Here is a 22,513-nt window from a genome sequence, read left to right as displayed (position 1 = left end):
AAGAGCTATATAACACAAAGATTGAACCCTAATGTAAATTATGGACTTTAGTTAATAATAACGTATCAATACTGGTTCATCAATAATAACAAGGTACCTAACTAATGCAAGATGTGAATAATGGGGAAACTCTTAGGAGGGGTATGTGGGAACTCTTATCTTCTGCTCAGTTTTTCTGTAAACCTAAAATTGTTCTAAAAAAAAATAAAGCTATTGATAAAAAAAAGTTAAGTGAGAGAAGCCAGACACAAAAGGTTACACATGATATGATTCAATTTACATGAAATATCCAGAATAGGTAAATTCATAGACAGAAAAGAGATTAGTGGTTGCTGGGGGAGGGGTAACAGGGAGTCACAGCTTAGCAAGTCAAGGTTTCCTTCTGGGGTGATGGAAATGTTTTGGAACTAGATAGAGGTGATGGTTACACAACATAGTGAATGTACTAAATGCCACTGAATTCTTCACTTTGAAGTGGTTAATTTTATGTTATGTGAATTTTACCTTGATTATGAAAAAAGCAGAGTAAAAATGAAAAGGTCATATTAAAGCAACTCTATCTGGTTAGGTGACCTTTTTGATGTCCCATAGAAATTCAAACACTGTCGTCCTGATTTAAAACACCTGAACTGACTGTGAGAATAACCACACAGTGACTGCACCTGGGGCCACTCAGGGGGCTACTGCACAACTGGCCAGAGGCCAGTGGGGCTTGGACTAGGCTGTGCACAGAGCAGGAGAGAAGAGGACTCAGGATACGCACGTCATCAGGACATACCAATGGACTGGATGCTGGGAAAAGTGGTTTTAAAGACGATTCGGTTTTCAGATTGGACAACCAGGCAGTGGGGCCACTAGCTGAAATGTCAGAGGGGAGTGGGACGAGGGGTCAGGAGTTTGGTTTTGTCTGTCGAGTTCAAGATGCCCACTGGACAGAGGTGGAGACATCGAGGAGAACGTGGTATACAGGAGTCCAAAGAGCAAGGGTACAGACAGGGCGACATACGTAAATTTGGAAGCTGCTGGTCGGTGGACGAATATTAGAGGATTAAGGACACCAATTTTTTACCATATGTTGTAAATACTATTTCCCACTCGACTTCATGCTCTTTTGGCCAAACAGAATTTTAAAAGTTATGGAGTCAAAAACATCCACCCCCTGACCTGATCATTTCTGTCTTTGGTGTCATAACTTGAAAGGCTTTCCTTATCCTGAGATCCTAAAAGTGTTCATCTACATTCTATTCTGTCTTTTCATGATCCCCTTTTTAATATTTTTATTTTTAAACCATATGGAATTTATTATTGCATTAGAAACAGATCTAACTTTTTTCCTGAATGGTTTAGCCATTTTCACAGCACAATTTACTCAATCATCCATCTTTTTCTACTGTTTTGAAAACCCTCCTTCATGATATTAAGTCCCAAGCACATGTGGGTCTGTCTGGGATTCTATCCGATTTCACTGACCCTCTGTGCATGTCTGAGCCAGTACTGCCCTACTTTAATTACGGTAGCTCCATAATACTTTAATATTTCTCATGATAACTACCCCAAACAATGCATTCTCAGAATGTTATTAGTTATTATCACACATTTACTCATCACACAAACCTTAGAATGGTTCTGTCAAGTTGCAAGAAAAATAAATAGGGATTTGACTGGTGGTGTGCTCAATTCATAAATTGGCATTTTTACAATATCAAGAATTCCTACTCACAAAAAATAATCAATTTTTCCATGATTTTTATGTTCTTCAGTAAAGTTTTATGGCTTTCATCAAATAGATTTTATTCACTTCTTGCTTATTCCTAGGTATTTTATCCTTTTTGTTGGTGTTATGAGTGGGAGATTTTTCTATTACAGAGAAGCAAATATGTTCAGGCACAAACATTTACTTTGTATCCAGCCGCTCCTGTAACTATTTTTAATTCCAATAACTTTTAGATGATATTTTGGGCTTACTACTTATAATGTTAATTTTGTTCCTTCCTTTCTAGTAGATACACCTACTTTTTTTTCTTTTATTTAACTGAGTAGAATCTCCAGAACATCACTGAATTATTAGATTAGTAGCTGGCATTCTTGACTTGTTCCAGTCTGAAATAAAAATGTCTCTGTGCAGGGATAACTTTTCCTCAGTCCCCGAAACACCTTCAGGCACTCTAACCTCTAGGTATTTGTGACTGTTATCTATAATTGAGCACTAAATGATTTCCTCTTTGATCATGTCATTTATATAAGATAGGTCAGATGACAGGGTCAATGTCAAAACTATTTGGGAGTAAAAGTCACATTCAAGGAAACAGTCGCCTGAGTATTAATTATAAAAACAACATAAAAGAAAATAACTATTTAGGTATATTTATTATATCACTAATTAACTATATAAACATTGGATGAAATTGTTTTAGAAGGTTCAATTCAAGATTTAAGTCTTTAAAGATGTGGTATATATATACAATGGAATATTCCTCAGCCATAAAAAAGAATGAAATAATGCCATTTACAGCTACATGGATGGACCTAGAGATTATCATACCAAGCGAAGTTAAGTCAGAAGGAGAAAGACAAAAACCTTGTGATATCACTTATACGTAGAATCTAAAATATGACACAAGTGAACTTATCTACGAAACAGAAACAGACTCACAGACATAGAGAACAGACTTGTGGTTGCCAAGGTGAGGGGTGCGATGGGGCAGGGATGGATTTCGAGTTTGGGATTAGCAGATGCAAATTCTTATATATAGGATGGAAAAACAACAAGCTCTTAATGTATAGCACAGGGATCTATATTCAATATCCTGTGAGAGACCATAATAGAAAAGAATATGAAAAAGAATATATATATCTGAATCTGAATCACTTTGCTGTGCGCCAGAAACTAACACAACATTGTAAATAAACTATCCTTCTATAAAATAAAAAACGATTTAAGTCTTTTAATCTACTTCAAAAACACCAACATTTAAAACATTCTCCTTATTCCCAATACTTTCATTTTTAAGAATGTTATTAGTAAAAAAATTTGTGAAAGACTAGAAAAGGGCATTTTACTTTGTCAGAAGAGTTTTAATCTGTCCTAGACAGAGGAAGGAGCACTCAGGCAACCTGGCGGCTCTTTTCCTGAAGTCACCAAGAATTAAGAAACAAGCTCCCACTTAAAATGCTGAAGATGCCGTGGTCTCCTCAGCAAATATTTACACATTCTGAAAATATTCAAGATTACAAAAATTCTAAAGCAAGATTCAAACCACAAATTAGGTGTTTTTTTTTTTTTTTAAGAATACCTACGATTCAAAATGAGAACGTCCTGGTAACTGCAGTAAAGTACATAAGGAAAGAAAGCATTAAATCATCACTCCTGGACTGTTCAATTATATTCCTAAGGACTCATACTTTAAAATTACTATTACCAAGGCAGTCTTTAAAATAATGTTTACTGTAGAAAGTGTATTTTAAAAAAAACCAAATTCATAAGTGTTTCATAGAAATAAAGATATATCAAAAGCATAACAAAATAAGTGTTTAAGGTATGGTTACATATATTTTTATGACAGTATCATAACACATGAACTATTTTATAGTGTGTGTGTGTGTGTGTGAGTGTGTGTGTGTGTTTCCCTGAGGTTTGCATTGTATCCTACATGAGATTCAGCTGTGGTTAGGCTCACCTGTAACAATCATCAGTCTATGCTAGCAAAGTTCCCAAATCTACCACTGATGTCATAATACAGGAAAAACTAAACTTGCTGGGAACATTATCACCATGGAAGCAATACTCCCATTTCTTAAAAAGGTGAGGCTACGTAAATCCCCATGGTCCCCGGTCACCCACTTCCCAGCAGGTGGAGTCACATGTCACAAAGGGGGGACCACCTCCATTTTCTCATCAGCAGCGTAGACCCTGCCTTGCCTTTCTCCAGTTGCTGTAAAGCTGCCACAGTTAACAAACCAGATAGTTAAGTGAAAGAGGGTTTGAAAACTGTGAAGCCACACACACACACACACACACACACGAAAGCTGTCACTTCGGTTACCTGGTGCCGAGGAGGAGCCAGAAAAGGACAGAGTTCTTACCAAACTCTGCAGGTGCCACCCCAAGTTCTCTTCTCCCATGACGTGTGGGCACAACGTTAAACACCAGGAAAGAGAAACCAGTGAAAATATTCCTGCTGCTGAGGACCTCAGGTTAGCAGGTGGCTAAATAAATGAAGTTCTCTCTACCCAAAAAGGTCCTTCTTTAGGGGACAGACCCACATCTAAAAGGCCCGTTTGCTACAGGGGAGTACAAAGGGCTCACAGGGGTGACATGGCGATGGGCTGAAAGCACAGAAGTCCACTTGCAGTCCCTGCCCTGGACAGTTTAGAGAGAGATGAGAGGAGAGCAAAGTGACCGTAAAGTCGGCAAAAACACCTTTATTTATCTCCCTCTGTGGGCACAGCAGGACTTCTTTGGACACCGAAGTTTAGGGATAAGTTTACATGCACGTGTCTCTCCAAGTCCTAAGTCTACAAACACGGGCGGATCAACAGTGAGTCAGACTGGACACTCCCCCACCCATGTCGTGATTAATTTTCCATTCAGGTCCTTCCTGTTTCTGACCTATTTATGAGATCTATAATGGTGTTGCCCGAGTTTTCAGCGTATCTCACTAACTCTGCAATTTCCCTTTTTCTCTCATTTTATTGTTTTATCATACCCTTGAGCTCTGGTTTTATATCTTCTAGATGTTTCTTGTTCTTATACAATATAAAGCACTCTTGGGCAATCTACTTCTGTGTCAGTTTACCTTTTTATCCAGACTTGGTTTTTCATCTGTCTTTTGCACGCTAGAGGTGCCATGCCATTTCTTTCCAACTTTCTCTTGCTTAACTCTCCACCAACCTTTATTCTTTGACTTCAATTTCCCTGATAGTGCTTCTACCTTAGTTGACATCCCAGACCAGAATTAGAGTTTGACAATGTATGTTGCTTTCAATTTACGTCTGAGGGGATGGAGGTGAAGAAAGCTGAAAACTATGGATTCTCTTCTGAAACCCCACCCAAAGCCCTCCACCCCCACCTCCCCTCCCCGTCTCAGGAGCTTTGGCTCGGCGCCGGCGCCGTGCTCTGGCGGCAGCACACGGTTGGCCCTTGCAGCCGGCCCTCTGCTGGAGCAGACCTCTCCAGGCCCCGGGTCTGCTTCTCTCCAAACTGGAAGCTATCGGTACAAATGTTCAGGATTCTGCTGACTCACCTTCTTTCCTCGATGTTACTTTCAGGAGCAGCAGCTGAGGTTAAGAGACGCACGACACAGCCCTAGAATCCTCTCTTTTTGTCCCTGGATGCAGTGTTTTTGAGATGTTAGGTTGGGCCATATAATACTGCCATTTTAGTAAGTCAAAAAGGGTCAAATATCAGAATTTTATACAGTTCATGTGTATAAACTACATGTGTAATCATGTTCTTTTTCCTTCCTTGATTACTTCTGCTGAATTTTTCTATATTCATACGTAAGATTATTTTTTAAATGCACACATGGCTGTTTATGTATGCAGCTATACCACTAGGGAATGGGAGAAGAGTCTCTGATCCTGCCTCACTCTAACATATTCCCCCAGACGGAGCTTTGGAAAAGGAGATCAAGGCAATCCTCTGCTTGAAACGCTGCAATCCACCTCCTGCTGCCGCCAGGATCACCTCGGCCTGGAAGGCCCTGCCAGGTCTCACCCAGGTTCCCTCTCCCACCTCCCCACCCATCATTTCCACAGAGCTTTTTTCATTCCTTCCAGTTTCTTTCTGGCCTTCCTGCCTCAGGGCGTTCGCTCCTGCTTCCTCTGTGTGAATTCTTTCCTTCCAGCTCGCCACAGGGCTGTGCCTTTTCTTCCTTCAGGATTCTGGAAGCGCGCAGCTGCGAGTTACAGAACACCCCACTGAGAGATGCATGGGCTGTAAGGACACGGCACGGGGCTGATGGCAGCTCTACCCACAGGAGTGAGGCATTCTCCGTCTTGTTCTTTGCTGTATCACAGTACCTGGGCAATCTGCTGAATAAATTAATTCACTCAAGGAGGGTGAATTAATTCATGTAGAAGGAGGCTCTGTATTTTGTGCTGCTCCATAGAACACTGTGTCAAATGGGTCCAAGTGTGTCAGAGTCTCCAAAACATCTCCACGTCAAGGAAGCTCCTTCAGTGAGGTGAGTTCCCCGACATGGGAGAAGTGGGAGGTTAGAAACTCAGCAACTCCTAGGCTTGCAGGCGCTAACATCTCACATAAGCCAGTAAGCACAGCGAGCTTCTACTTTCTATGAGGAAATAGAAAGTGATGGTGTCCTTCGGGTGCAACTACATTTATTCCTAAAATAATGATCACTTTGCTATTTCCTCTCGTGGCAGAAAAAGAGCCAAACGGATACGTCAACAAGGGAGTTCCAGCCCAGTGGGTGCCCCAGGCAAGCTCGTACTCACGAGTCTCGATCTTCCTCTTCCGCTCCCAAGTCTAGAGTCAACGTGGAGATCAAAACAGGAGTCAGATAGATAGATGGAGATCAAAATACTGGCTTTCCTATTAATAAAAGCCAGATGGGAGAGTTTGGCTTTCGATCTGCAGCCAAGTAGGTCTGCTCCCTGGCACAGCTGGACCAACACAGGCAGGGCCACGCCTACAGCTTAGGGCTGAGAACCGGCCCCTGTGGGCAGGCGGCAGGAGCCCAAGCCCACTCCTTCCCGCTTCCTGCAGAGGGGGCAGAGGGACGGCGAGAGAGGCAAAAATACAACTGCATCTGGAAAATGAAAATCCCTCCCGTCAGAGTAAAAAAACCCCAACGAGCCTACTGAGCGGGTCCAATGAGATAACAGAGAAGGTGCTTTAAACACAAACACAGAAGCTCCCCACACCAAGGAAAGGTATTACTCCTTCTGGGCAGAGACGGTGCCCAGCACATAAACACATGCTTAAGGATTTGTTGACGTGGCTTCCTGAGATGATTACTTTTAATGAGACATCTGCTTTAACCAGTCTGTTCTGGTAGTTCTGGCTTGTCTGTTTAAAAACACAGTCCCATTACTTTATAGCTGTATCAGATATGTACTGATAGGAAGGGAATAGCTTCTATTCCTCTGTTCTGATCGGCTCATCTCGGGAGTCCCCGCCCCCTGCCCCCTGCCCCCCGCCTTGTGTTCCCCGTCACTGCACACTTCTAACAGAGCTTTCAGCCTCCATCTACCTAATCGAGTCATCAGACTCCTGCGGAAAACATTTCCTTTCCCCAGACTAAAACTAAAATTATAGAACTTCATTTCCTTGGAAAAAACAAAAAAACAAAAAAACAAAAAATCCCAACACTTTAAGTGGCCACAAAAAGTATAAATAATTTTGGGGTCATCTCCTGTGTGCCAACAATTGTAGATGGAGAACTGATGTCAGCGGAAAACACAGATTAAAAATCCTGCTGACACTGTTATAAAAATTCCAAAAACAAACCTCTGAAGCAGCTGTTCCCTTTTACCTGTAAGGGAAACCAGCAGTAAGGTGAGACTTTAAATAATTACTTCCTTTCCTTTCTCGGTAAATGTCAAGTCTTTTGCTTGTAACACTGAGTATCTTGTCTTACAGAGATGCACAAAGATTTACCTTGAAAACGAATGCAATCTGCATCACAGGGTGTGCTGTCAGTGACCGTGGAGCTTGCTACAAGCTTCTCTGAGGTCTAAGTCAGTGATGTGGCCCCAGGATATTTACTGTCACACTAGTGCAGATGAATCTCATCATACAACCTGTATTCGGTTGTATGAATACAACGTGGTAGCCTCCTTCAGCTAGGCTAGGGCGCCCCGGTCCTGCCAGTGACTTAACCAGGGATGTCCCCTTTCCTGCCCTGCCCTCCCCTGTGTCCCCATCCCCAGTGAGGCCAACCAGGCAGAGAAGCACCGTGAAAGGAGGACTCGTCATCACGCACACAGCACGACACAAAGGGCTTGGCCCGGAATGATGGTGCTGGTTTCCCGTGGCCCTAACCTCTACCCTGGCCTTCCCTGGATATGGCAGGGAACCTCCATATGACTGCCCCAGAAGGCACTCAAGGCCTCGGTGGAATCCACACCACACACAATCACCAGAACACTGCACCAAGGTAATGACAGTGTTAACACAGCACAGGACAAATTCTCTGAGTCTGAGCATTCCCTTGGTTTAGAGCTTCTGCTCAAGTTTACACAGTCACTTGACTACCTAAGGCCTAGATGCGCTGGCTAACACCAGTGAATGTTCATTAAGGCCAGTCTGCTGCTGAGTCTAACAGGGCCATTTGACAAAGTTGGTGCCGTGGCTTGTAGACTGGACAGTAAAATGGATGCCCAGGTTCAGAGAGAAGTGCCATCTATTCAATACGTGGCCTGTGCAGGGATCAGGAACATTTTCCTCCCCTTGGCATCCAGAACAAGGGCAGCGCTGCTCTCCCACCACCTTCTATCCTCTTGCAAATACTCTCAAGAGTAACAACTGTGCCTTTTCTGTCCTCTGGATGCTGCACCGCCAAAGCACAAGTGCCAAATGATTCCGTTCACCATACCAAGGCAGAAGCGACGGCTTCTCTACCCGACACACTAACGCAGGATGCAAACTATGTCTTCCATTCCATAAACCACATACCTGGACCTACCTGAACATTTATCCTAATGTGAGATAAGTATCTTAATGCACAAAAGAATCATGCAAAAAGGTGACTATCACATGGTCAGCAACTATTCTTCGTATCTTGTTCACTCTAAGAGGGCAATGCATTGCAACTAAGAAGCCGCTCTGTCCAGCCCACCTGACAGAAGATGCAAAGAGGACTCTACTGTTTTTGTTTAACTACAAACTATAGTAGTTATAACATGAAGTAAACCCGCCTGTCTTTACAGGACGGCATTGCCCTTCAGGTAATGTAAGTTAAGCATTAGGTCCATTACACAACATTAGCTTCTTTGCTTTGAAGATCACCCTATAGTTAGATCTGTAGGTAAGACTTCAGTTTAAATCTTCAGTTCCATTTAAAACCGATAAGATCCACGTCCCCACTCTCAACTATGTAACAACAACAAATAATTATGAGCTGCCAACAGAACACTATCTGGCATCAAGCACAGCTATATCCCAAACCCCACGTGACAGATGACTAAAGGTCCAATACTGCTCCCTGAAAAATAGATTTGGTTAAAATAATCAACATGTCAACCTGAAAGCTGGAGGGGAAAATCAACTGCCCATGTGCTCTGAATCCCCAACAATGGCCAGAGGGCAGTCTCTGGATTATTTTAACCAAAGGAAAAAGATGTTGTTTTTGTTTTTTGGCATTACTGAAGGACCAACCACCTGTGTCCACATGTAAAAGTAAACTTGCTTACTTAAATGCAATTTGCCAAAACAGCAATAAAAACCCAACTGTTCTTCCAGACCCAGAAGCACATTTGTGCTCCTGCTCTCACACAAGCCCACGGTAGCATCAAGCCCAGAGTGCCGCTTCGGAACCCAAGAAACAAAGATTCTGCAGGTCAGGAGTTTCAAAGTGCTTAAAAATTCCAGACAGCGGTGGAGGCTTCTTCTAAGTCTTCTTCGCCTTAGCAAAAAGGTAAATATAATACAGCAAACAATTCTAAAAAAATAATAATACTAAAAGATTTTTTAAAACCTCACATAATCTTGGTTTTCTATAACAAAAGTTCTTAAACTGCAGCCCACAGAGCACATGTCGGCCCACTCTTGGGATTCAGCGTGTTCAGGGAGCTCCTTGAAACTCTGTGCACACACACGAATTTCATAGGAAGAAGGTCCAGTTTTCAGCCACAGACATCGTGACCACAGGTCCCTAGCAAGCCGTCTCATTACAAGTCCTTGGCACTAGAAGGTTCTGTCTCCCTCCTACATTCATTCTTTAATACCTCTACTTACTAGAACTCCGTCTTAACTGCTAGACAAACGTAGGGCACTGAGGTGGTCTCAGCTGTGCGTTCTTCTCCACCTGCTGGACTCCAGCAGGGCCCTCGCAGGCCAGCTCACATCACGCCTCCTTGGCAGGCTTTCCTGGGGACCTCAGCCAGAGTTAACCTTCCCTACTCGCCACTGGGCCGCCTCCCCGCCTCTGCACTGGCGTCGAGTCTGGTTACACTCAGACTCAGCACTAGTTACAAGAGCAACTGCCTCCCCAGCTAGTCAGAGCGCCTGCAGGGTAGGGACTGGGCAGGACTTGCCATTCAATATCCCTCTCCCCACCAGTACTGAGCACAAACCCTGGGATACATGGTCCAAACATTTTGTTGAACTGAATTCTTTTGTTTCAGTGCCAACAAAAGACCACTAGTTCTAATAATTTAATTACTCACAAGGTTTTAAAGTCATCAATACGTATACATACAAGGAAGGTGTGCCTTTGTGTGGTTAAATGACGCACCCATGCGATTCTGCGTTCAATTTCCAGTCCACGTCACAAAGGACCTTCACACAGCTAACATTTTACTCACCTCTAACTGGATGTAAAAATCGGTTAATTAAAAACCATTCTTGAAATTACAGACGAGGGAGTGGAAAGCACGGTGAGATAAAGTCAAGCTGGTTTAAAGCCTTCCACACATGTACTGAGGCACTTGCTAGCACCAGAGGCGTTATTAAATCATTTCTGAAGCACCAAATACATGAACATTTGGGACAGCCCACTTGGGAAGTGACAGACTAGCATCTTTAAGATTATAAAAATATGGAAGCAACCTAAGTGTCCATCGACAGATGAATGGATAAAGAAATGTGGCACATATATACAATGGAATATTACTTAGCCATACAAAGAAACGAAATTGAGTTATTTGTAGTGAGGTGGATGGACCTAGAGTCTGTCATGCAGAGTGAAGTCAGAAAGAGAAAAACAAATACCGTATGCTAACACACATATATGGACTCTTAAAAAAAAAACGGTTCTAAAGAACCTAGGGGCAGAACAGGAATAAAGATGCAGACGTAGAGAATGGACTTGAGGACATGGGGAGGGGGAAGGGGAAGCTGGGATGAAGTGGGAGAGTGGCATGGACATATATACACTACCAAATGTAAAACAGATAGCTAGTGGGAAGCAGCCGCATAGCACAGGGAGATCAGCTCCATGCTTTGTGACCACCTAGAGGGGTGGGATAGGGAGGGTGGGAGGGAGATGCAAGAGGGAGGGGATATGGGGATATATGTATACACATAGCTGATTCACTTTGTTATACAGCAGCAACTAACACACCACTGTAAAGCAGTTATACTCTAATAAAGATGTTAAGAAAAAAATTATTATAAAAATAAAAAGAAAGATTAGGAAGTCTTATGGATAATATTCACAGGAAGTCAAAGCAACTAGTAGATTCAAATAATCCATCACAGGGGGTAGAGTGAGGCAATGAAGATCTCAAACTCAGGCACAACTGTGATCACGAAGGAAAAGCCCTGAACCTGGAATCAAGGACCAGGAAGATGAAGACGTCTGGTCCGGTTCTGCCAAGACAGAGTAGCTCCATTCCTCCCAGGCCCTCCCCATTACAAATGAAAAGGCTCTAGAAACAACACAACAAAACAAGCATAGGAAAGGGGGTGGGAAGAAGGCGGCGGGCTGCCTGGGACCCGGGACTTGAGGAGAGACGCGGCAGTGAGTCCCCCAGGTGTCCTGACTGTCCCTACCTGCCCAGGACGGGGTGCTGCCAGTGCCTCCAAGCTGCAAAAGCCAAAAGGCAGATGGAAAGAGCTCCAAGAGCAGCTTGTCTCCCCAGCCAAAGGGCCAGGAAAAGGGTGGTCTTACAACAGAACACGTTTTTGACAACACCCACCCTATTCCAGCCAAAAACCAACAGAAAAACTGCAGAATCGTCCTCTGAGGTTTCAGTGGGGTTGAAAGGGAAGCTGACCTTCCACATCCCCTTCCTGTGCCTCAGAACCAGGCATGTTCCAAGTGGCCCACCACGTCGTGCTGGCAGTGGGGCCACACGGGGATCTCACCTCCCATCCCTGCCTAGACACACAGGAAGTGCTCCCAATCCCCAACCAGGGCAGTGCTGGGGGAGGGGGAGCTGAGCCTCCACCCCACCCAGTCCCAGAGGGTAGAAGGTGGGGGGACTGGGCCGATTGCCACTGCTGCCCCCTCGCCTTCCCTGGTGGCAGCCAGGCCTAGGGAGAGCCGGAGCTAGAACCCCACTCCACGTGAAACAGAGTCTCAGGGACCCAGAGGTCGGGAACAAGAGCTAGATGCCTATTGACAGAGTCCCAGAAGAGAGGGAGAAAAAGAGCGGGACTGAAAAAGTATGTGAAGAAATAATGGCAGAAAATATCCCAATTTTGGCAAAAGACATAAATATACAGATTTAAGAAGCTGAGCAAACCCCAAATACAATAAGCTGAAAGAAACCTATGTCCAGACAAATTATAATTAAACTTCAGGAAACCAATGACAAAGGAAAAATCTTAAAATCAGGCAGAGAGACATGACAAGCTTACAGAGGAACAGCAATTTGAATGATTTGATTTCTCGTCTGAAATCAGAGGTCAGAAGAAGGTGGCACATTTTTCAAGGACTAAAAGAAAATAAGTGTCAGCTGTGAGTCCAATCGCTAGCTAAGACATCCTTCAAGATTAAAGGTGAAATAAAGACATTCTTGGACAAGGAAAGCTGAGAGAATTTGTTGCAGGCAAATCCATGCTTAAAGACTGGCTAAAGGAAATTCTCCAAAGAGAAAGGAGAGAGTAACAGGAGAAGGCTAGAACTTCAGCAAGGAAAGGACACAGTCAGAATAGGTAAAAACAGGCATAAATATAACAAATTCTATTTCTCGTGCATTTCTTAAATCATATTTGATGACTGAAGTAAAACCATCCAATGTGGTGCTCAAAGTATAAGAAATACTTAAGACACTGATATTTTAAAAGTGGGGAGGTTAAGGACTTCCCCGGTGGTGCGGTGGTTAAGAATCCACCTGCCAATGCAGGGGACGTTGGTTCCAGCCCTGGTCCGGGAAGATCCCACATGCCGCGGAGCAACTAAGCCCGTGAGCCACAACTACTGAAGCCCTCGTGCCTAGAGTCTGTGCTCCGCAACAAGAGAAGCCACCACAATGAGAAGCCCGCACACCGCAACGAAGAGTAGCCCCACTTGCCACGACTAGAGAAAGCCTGCGCGCAGCAACGAAGACCCAACACAGCCAAAAATAAATAAATAAATAAATAAATAAATAAATATTTTAAAAAAGGTGGGGGAGGGTAAAGGGATCTAAATGGAAATAAAGTCCCCACACTTCACTTAAAGTTGTAAAACACAGTTTCCAGTAGACTGAGATAAATTGCATATGTATATGGTAAACTTAGAGCAACTACCAAGAAAATGATACAAAGCTTTGATTGATATGCTACTCAAAAAACCAATCAATCAAGATGTTTAAATAACCTGCAGGAAGGATAGAAACAGAAAAAACAAAAACAAAAATATAAAATAATAAAATAGGAGACTTGTGCCCTAACATGTTAATAATTACCTTACCTTAAATGTAAATCATCTGAATATACAAACTAACAGAGCAGCAGAGTAGATAAGAAAATATGATATAACAATATGCTGTCTATAAGAAACTCATTTCAAAACAACAATGTGGGTAGGTTAAAAGGATGGAAACATATACCATGAAAGCATTCATAAAAAAAAAAAAAAAACAGTGGCTATGTTAAAATAGCTGATAAAGTAGACTTCAGAGCAAAGAAAATTACTAGAGACCAAAAGGGACATTACGTAATGACAAAAAGACCAACCCATCAGGAGGACATAATAATCCTAAATGTTTACGTACCACACAACAGAGTCTCAAAATACATGAAGCAAAACCCAATAGAACTAAAGGAGAAATGGACAATTATAGTTGGAGACTTCAACACCTCACTCAGCAACTGATAGAACTACTAAAAAGAAAATCAGCAAGGATACAGAACTCAACACCACCATCAAGCAACTGATCAAATCAACATATGCAGAAAACAACACCAAACAACAGAATACACATTTTTTTTCAAGTACCCATGGAACATTCACCAACATAGGCCCATAGAACATATACCAAGATAGACCATATTCTGAGTCATAAAACAAACCTCAAAAAATTTAAAAGAACTGAAGTCATACAAAGTATGTTCTCTGACCATAATGGAGTCAAAGAAATCAAGAACAGAAAGATAACAGGAAAATCTCTCAACTCTCGGAAACTGTAACACACTTCTAAACAATCTATGGGCCAAAGAAGCTATCTCAAAAGAAAGAAAAATACATACAAAACTGAATAAAAATTAAAATGCCACATATCAAAATATGTGACTACAGCTAAAGCAGTGCTGAGGGGGAAATTTATAGCACTTAAAATGTTTACATCAGAAAAGAGGAGAGGTCTCAAGTAAATAATCTAAGTCTCTACCTCAAGAAATTTAAAAAAAAAGAGCAAAATAAAATCAGAGCAAGGAAAAAAATAATAAAAAGCAGAAATAAATGAAACTGAAAACAGAAGAAAAATCAATGACATAAAAAGCTAGTTTTCAGGGGAAAAAAAATCAGTAAAAGTGATAAGCCTCTAAAAGACTGAGAAAAATAGAAAGAAAAGACACAAATCACCAACATCAGGAAAGAAACATAAGATATGACTATTCTCACCTCTCTTAATACTGGAAGTTCTAGCCACTGCAGTAAGGCAAAAAAAAGAAATAAAGGCATACCTAACTTTAGGGAAAGAAGAAACAAGTGTCCCTATTTGCAGATAACACGATGATCTACATAGAAAATCCCGAAAAATCTATAGGAAAGCTCTTAGAACCATTAAGTGTATTTGGCAAGGTCACAGGACACATGATTGACACAAAAATCAATCCTACTGCTATACAGTAACAATGAGCATGTGGAAACTTAAAGTAAAAGCACAGTATCACTTACAACTGCTCTAAAGAAAATGTAGGGGCTTCCCTGGTAGCGCAGTTGTTGAGAATCTGCCTGCCAATGCAGGGGTCATGGGTTCGAGCCCTGCTCTGGGAAGATCCCACATGCCGCGGAGCAACTAGGCCCGTGAGCCACAATTACTGAGCCTGCGCGTCTCGAGCCTGTGCTCCGCAACAAGAGAGGCCGAGATAATGAGAGGCCCGCACACCGTGATGAAGAGTGGCCCCCGCTTGCCGCAACTAGAGAAAGCCCTCGCACAGAAATGAAGACCCAACACAGCCATAAATAAATAAATAAATAAAGGTTAAAAAAAATGCAGAATCTCAGGCCCAGTCCCAAACCAACTGATTCAGATTCTGCTTTAAAAAAAAAAAAAAAGAAAATGTAATACTTAAGTATAAATGTAACAAAACATGTACAGGATCTGTATGTTGATAAGTGCAAAATGTTGATGAAAGAAATCAAAGACAACCTAAATAAATGAGGACATACCATGTTCATGAATTGGAAGACTCAACATAGGAGAGATGTCAATTCTCCCCAAACTGATCTATGGTTTAATGCAAATGCTATCAAAATCACAGCAAGTTTTTTTTTTTTAATATAGACATAAGAAAGCTTATTCTAAAATTTACAATGGAAAGGCACAGACCCTAGAATAGCTAAAACAATCTTGAAAAAGAAAAATGAAGTGGGAGAAATCACTTTGATATTAAGCCTACTATACAGCGATAGCAATCAACATCATGTGATACTGGCAGAAGAGGGGATAGATCAGTGGAATAGAATGGAAAACCCAGAAATAGATCCACACAAATATGCCCACTTGATTTTTGACAAAGATGCAAAAGCAATTCAAAGGAGGAAGGATAGTCTTTTCAATAGATAATCCTGGAACAACTGGACATCCATAGAGAAAAAAACAAAAAAATCTCCACCTAAACCTCACACCTTACACAAAAATTAACCCAAAATGGATCAGGGGCTTAAAAGTAAAATGTACACCTATAAAATTTTTTAAAAAATAGGAGAAAATCTTTGGGATCTAGGGTTAGGTAAAGAGTTCTTAGACTTGACACCAAAAGCATGATCCATAAAGGGAAAAACTGATAAATTGGACCTCATCAAAATTAAAAACTTTTGCTCTGCGAAAGACCCTGTTAAAAAGGACGAAAAGACAAGCTACAGGTTGGGAGAAAATATTTGCAAAACACGTATTTCACAAAGGAGTGGTACCCAGAATATATAAAGAACATTCAAAACTCAACAATAAAGAAATAAGGAACCTAATTACAAAATGGCTAAAAAGTATGAAGAGACATTTCATCAAAGAGAATATACAGATGGCAAATGAGCACAGGAAAGTATCATTAGCCATAGGGAAATGCAAATTAAAATGGCAGTAACATAGCACTTACACACCTATCAGAAATGGCTGAAATAAAAAATAGTGACAACACCAAATGCTAGCAAGGATGCAGAGAAACTGGATCACTCACTCATACACTGCTGGTGGGAACGTAAAATAGTACAGCCACTTCAGAAACAGTTTGGCAGTTTCTTATAAAACTAAACATGGAACTGCCACACAGCTGAGCAACTGCACTCTTGGGCATTTATCCCAGATACATGAAAATTTATGTACTTACAAAAAACATGTACACAAATGTTCATAGAAGATTTATTCATAATAGGCAGAAACTGGAAACAACCCAGATGTCCTTCAACAGGCGAATGGTTAAATGGTGTACGGTGGTAAATCCTTACCATGGATACTACTCAGCAATTAAAAGGCAGGAACTATTGATTGTGAACACACACAGTAACTGGGGTGTATCTCTAGGGAATCATGCTGAGTGATAAAAGCCAATTCCAAAAGGTCACATCTTGCAAGACTCCATTTATATCATATTCATGAAATGACGAAATTATAGAATTGGAAAATAGATCAGTCACTGCCAGGTCGGGGGAGGGCGAAGGGTGGCAGTGGCTATAAAAGGCAACGTGAGGAATACTTGTTGTGATGGGAACGTTCTGTGTCTTCACTTTCTCAACGTCGGTATCTTGGTTGTGATATTGAACTAGTTTTACAAGATCTCACCATTGTGGGGAACTGGTTAAAGGGTACATAGGAGCTCTCTATTATTTATTAAAACTGCATGGGACTCTACAATTCTCTCAGTATTAAAAGTTTAATTTAAAAAAAGATCAGGTTTGGTTCCCAGCTGTGTCACCTACGAATTAGGTAACTGACCTTACGCAGATTTCAAACTCTCTGTTTTCAATTTCCCCACTGGCTAAATGCAACAATACCACTTGAAGCATTAGGAAAATTAAAGGCCATATATGAAAAGGCCTGGCACATAGCTAGTGCTTTAAAAATAGCCTGTTAACATGAACTCTATTTGTAGACACAAATATTATTCTGAAGAGTTACTATTCAAATATCTGCTACTAGAGCCACTACAAAGCAATTTATTTAAAAAGTCTCTTCCCAAAGTGATCTGCCCAAATAAAAATGAGGGGAGAGGTAATTATTGGTTTTACAGTGAAAGATGAATTGCTAACTACTCATTGAAATGGTCAAAACAGACAAAGTGAGCTTAATATGGAATTACAATTATTAAAAAAGAAAAAAAGTTGACAAGGAAAATAGGATACTGATTAACAAATCTTGTTTCTTGCTGGTAAGGAAGTTAGTAAAAGTTAGTGTCTATATGTACTGGGAAAAGCTGAGACTGAGTTTTCTAAAAATGCACTTAATACACTGATTTAGATTTAAGATTCTGTTTCTAAGTATTTTCTCTGCCTCCCGAGTTGAAAGAAACTGCGAGTCAATCAGCCAAATCTTATAACCTGCTTGGTTCAGAGGTCCAGAAAAGCCGCAAAAATAAAATCCAGCTCTGTGACAGAGAAAGACAATCAAATGAACTTTACCCCAGAAGATGAGGGGAATTTTAAACACACAGTTAATCCCTTGGATCATACTGGGCACCTAGCCTTTAAAGTTTATGAAGTATTGGGCCAGAGCTCTGACTCACAGAGAGGCTTTTGAAAGAGGTGAAAAGGAAACGGGTGTTTTATCATTCAAATTATTCTCTTCCCGGCAGGACCCTAAAAGAGCTATTTCTATCAAAACGAAATGCTTTACTAACAAATACATCAAGTGAGAATACTGGTGCGAGATTCCTGATGCAAGCCTGCAAGTCTGGAGCCCAGGGTTCCAGGTCCCAGTAGGGAGCCACTTCGTCCCCAAGGCCCAGAGCTTCCTCATGGGTGAAGTGAAAGACATGTGCCCATGGGTTGGTTCTACAGCCCTTTGCTAAATTTAGAGTCCCTCAGGCACCACAAAATCTCGTCTCCAGAGAGGATTCTGGTATGACAAGCTTCCCTCCACCTCTGTTTTGAGACAACTTTCCTCATACCTATAATTTGGTTTCCCCAAAATGGGCCATGGAGAGGGCAGGTGAAGGGGAAAGGAAAGGGTAGAAGTAAGAAACCATAAGAAAGAAAAAAAAAAAAGGAAATGACCCTATTCTAGGTACAGGAGAGGCTCTATTTTCCCCTCCTCATCAGGGTTCTCCAGAATTCCTTTCTTTGGGGCCCTCTACTACAGGTTCACACCGTACACAGAAACTAGAACCCAAACTTGGTCAGCTCTACGCTTTTTTTCCCACAAACAAGTAGCAAATGATAAAAATGGAGCAAGGGACAGAAGGAGCACCTGGGGATTATTAAACACCACCTGAGAGATATATTACAAATTGCAATGCAAAGATTTAATTTATATCCTAACGCAAACAAAACAGTTATGTGACAATGGAGGAAATCTGAACCGGGCTGGGTATTTGACCATGTTAAGGAGTTATTAAATTTTCAGGGTTGATAAGGCATCATTTTAAAAAACATAACCACCGTACGCTTATCTGTGAGCTCTGTAAACAAACATTTTCCAGTGAATCTATACAGTGTCTGGGGTTTGCTTCAAAATCACAGGGGCAGAGGTACAGGTGAAACAAGACGGGCGCTGAATCCATCACTGCTGAAGTTGTGGAGAGGGGCCTGGGTACTTACTGTTCCTTCTATTTTCTCTACTCTGTATATGTTGGAAATTTTCCTAATAACCAGTTTAAAAGGAGAGACGTGCGGCCGGTTTCCTCTCCAGTCTACACCGCTCTTCTGAACCTACTGGGAGGGCAGGGCAAGGACGGCACCCTGAATCCAGGAGGGGCCCTCCCCACTGCTAAAACCCCCGCGCCTCCAAAGCCCCAGAAGATGTCCGGCTTTCCCGCTACCTCAGTCCCCAGATCCCCGAGAAGAGCAGAGGCGAAGACCACCAGGCCGACGGGGAGACAGGGTGCGCGTCCTTGGCCGGCTCCCCCAAAGCTGGGGGCACGGGGCCGCTGCGGCCAGACCAGGGGCAGACAAAGGCGTGGGCCGCGGTGCCGGCCGGGGCGCAGGGGTCCGCGGGGCCGCACCTGCGCGCACCTGGGCGCAGGTGTGCGGGCGGGGACGCGGGGAGAGCGCACCTTAAGGATGTTGTCGAAGATGGTGTCGCGGAACTCGAGCAGCGCCTTCTGGTCGAACTCGCGGCCGTGGATGATGCGCATCTGCTTGAGGAAGGTGGACTTGCCGCTCTCGCCCGCGCCCAGCAGCAGGATCTTGACGAGGCGCCGCACGGCGCGCCGCTCGCGGGCCAGCCCCGCGTCGATGTCCCGGCTGCGCCGCCGCGCCTCGCGCTCCGCGTCGCGGGCCCCGCCGCCGCCCGCCCTGCGCTCGCGGGCCCCGCCGGCCTCGGCCGGCAGCAGGCAGCGGCTGAGGGTCCGCACCACGCCGGACATGGCCGCTCAGGCCATGGACCCCGCGGCGGGCGAGGCGGCAGCCGGCCGCTCCCTCAGGCCGCGTCCGCCGCCGCCGCCGCCCCGAGGCCCGCTCTTGCCCGCCGCTCGGCCCGGCGGAGGGGCGGGGCGACGCGGCCCGAGGCCCGGGGATTGGGCCGGCTGCCGTCCGTCCGGACGGTCGCGCCCTCCGATTGGGCCATGCTACGCCGAAAGGCGGGCATCTCTCCGGCCCTGGGGGCGGGGTCGGCGCCGAAAGAGGAGGGACCTTTGGGGTGGGGGCGCTTCTCATTGGGCGCCCGGGCCGAGGTTCTTTCTTTCAGAATGAAAGGGAGGCGGAGTCTTCGAGGAGGCGGAGCGGCAGTTCGTCATGACCAATTATAACTGTTCTGGGGTCACGTCAATCGCGAAGAACGGGCTTAGGATTGGGGGTGTCGCGAAACGGGGCGGTACCAGAAGTGCCAGGTGTACAGAAAGAGTCTCTCTGGGTTCCCAGATTGGGGCAACCTGTGAGACCCAGAGGCTCGCGGAGTGGACTCGGCGTTGCCCGAAAGCTGGGAAATGTCGATAAGAGGTCCAGCTGGTCGTCTTAGGTTTAGAGAGAAAGCTGTTCTTTCCAGAAACACTGGAGGGGGATGGGCCAAACATTGCAAACAGATGCATCCTTTAAGAGTGGCGTGGGCCTCTGGGCGGCTTTTCTCACAGCTTGCTGATCATCAAAATCACCAGGAGCCCCTCCCACCCCAAACCCACCCCGCCAAAGGCTCCTGTAGCACGGATCTGAGATGGAATCTCCTCTCGATAGGTTACTAGTTACATAACCTTCTAGGCAGCTACCCCCACCTCCCCCCCCCATTTTTAGCTTAAATTTCTTCCTCTATAAAATAGGGGCCATAATAGCAACTACCTCAGATGGTTGTGAAGATGTAAACTGAGAACATGAACTTGTAAAACACTTAGCACCATGCCTAGACCCAAGCAAGTTCTTGATAAGTGTTAGCTGATCTTATTACTAATTCTTACCTATCCCAGATCTATTGTGAGTCAGAACCTCCAGGAAGGAGCTCAGGTATCTCTTAATCTCCAGGTGATTGGTGGGCTTTGGGAGCCATGATCTGTTAAAAGATAAACTAAGACATATTTTAAAAGTTTAAGAGTTTATTTGAGCAAAAATCAATTCTAATAGGGTGGTGTCAACCCAGTTGGGAGCACTTTGCAGCAGGGAGCCGGGGGAAACTTATAGAGAGAGAAAGTGCAAAGCAAAGATAGGAAATTATTTGATTGGCTACAGCTTAAAGGCTAGTTAGCTGTTTGTGATTGGTTGTCTTTAGCTTATGGTATCCAATTTGGGGATTTGACAAGGTCTCTGAACACATCTTTCACATTTGTTAAAAGGCTAAGGTGCTTGAAATCAACAAGCTTATCTGCGTTGACTTTTGGTTTCCTAACCTTGAGGCATTCACAGGCTTAAATTTTGGTTTGCTCCTGTAGGCTGCCAGGGCATTAGGGACACCTCCTTGTTTAATTAAACAGGTCCTAAAGATCATCCTGTCCAAACCCTCCCTCTCACCGGGTGGATAAAATAAAGACCAGTCTACAAATGACTGACATGCCATCCCACACAAAGGCCGACAAGAAACCGCTCTGCCTCTGACTAGAGAGGGGTATGCACAGTGGAAAAAAGAATTCATGAAGGTGATGCCATTCAGTTCTACAAATAATTTTTGCATAATCATGAAAACACCAGGCACTGGGTACTTCTGGAGAGGAATCTGAAGATGAAGAAGATGCAGCCTTTGCATTAAGAAATGTTCACATTTTGGTAAGGGAGCCAGGCTGCTCTAGTTACCAGGCAAAGCGCAGACTAAAGGAGTGCCTAGTTTCTGCCATAGAACTGTAGTATTCAAGGATTTGACTCAGAAATATAAACTCCCTCGGGACCTTGAATGCCCATGGTGTGTGGCATTTGTCAATTACTGAGGTGTGAATTTGTATCACTTGTGAATCAACACATTATCTAGTACTTTCTCATCTTTCAAAACGATGAAAAATAAAGTCTTGTTTCTTTGTGAAAATGGCCTTCTGCAGAAAGCCAAACACTAGTATATGACAGAAGTGCAGAGGAAGTGGAGAGGCCTAAGAAAGCAATGTTTCTTACACACACACAAAAAGGAATTTTGAACAAATAAAGAGAGGAATGTGGAATTCAGCAGTGGACTAGAGTTAGTCTGTCATTCAGTTAAAAGAAATTAAGAAAAGGTGATTCACAAAACACTTGGAGCAACTGCTCCAGACAACATTTACAAATAACTTTGTATCTTTAAAAACAGCTATGCCTTGTTTCTGCAATCATTGTATAGTATCCAATTTGGAGATTTGACTAGATCTCTGGACATCTCTTTCACATTTGTCAAAGGGCTACAGTGCTTGAAATCAAGAAGCTTAAATGTGTACTCAGAAATAATCTCAATTATTTGTATGGTACGTGATAGTTTTTAAAGTGCTTCCACATACACAATCTCTTTGACCTCTTCCACACTGCTGGGAGAGAGGCAAGGCAGAGATTATTGGAATAGAAGAATCTAGGTCCCAAGAAGCTAATGTCACTTGTCAGGGGAAGTATGGTTATTAAATTACAGAAACTGGACTGGAAATCTGACCCAGTGTATTCTCCATGCGGGGTATGGATATAGTGAAGGCATGAGAACTTTGAAGCTTGCC

At 43.2% G+C, this 22,513-nt stretch overlaps 1 protein-coding gene across 1 annotated transcript in view; it reads right to left on the bottom strand.

The window, feature by feature from the left end:
• GNA12 (G protein subunit alpha 12) overlaps nucleotides 1-19,879 on the bottom strand; it is a 119,483-nt gene extending 99,604 nt beyond the window's left edge. Inside the window, exon 1 of the mRNA XM_036824940.1 lies at nucleotides 19,484-19,879. Within this exon, the coding sequence (XP_036680835.1) occupies nucleotides 19,484-19,795 (312 nt within the window). The 5' untranslated portion in view covers nucleotides 19,796-19,879. The remainder of the gene's footprint in view (nucleotides 1-19,483) is intronic.
• Between the last annotated feature and the right edge of the window lie 2,634 nt (nucleotides 19,880-22,513).

The sequence above is a fragment of the Balaenoptera musculus genome, chromosome 15, assembly GCF_009873245.2.
Source record: "Balaenoptera musculus isolate JJ_BM4_2016_0621 chromosome 15, mBalMus1.pri.v3, whole genome shotgun sequence".
NCBI lineage: Eukaryota > Metazoa > Chordata > Mammalia > Artiodactyla > Balaenopteridae > Balaenoptera > Balaenoptera musculus.
The sequence above is the reverse complement of the archived record's forward strand: the minus strand, read 5'-3'. Positions and strand labels throughout refer to the sequence as shown.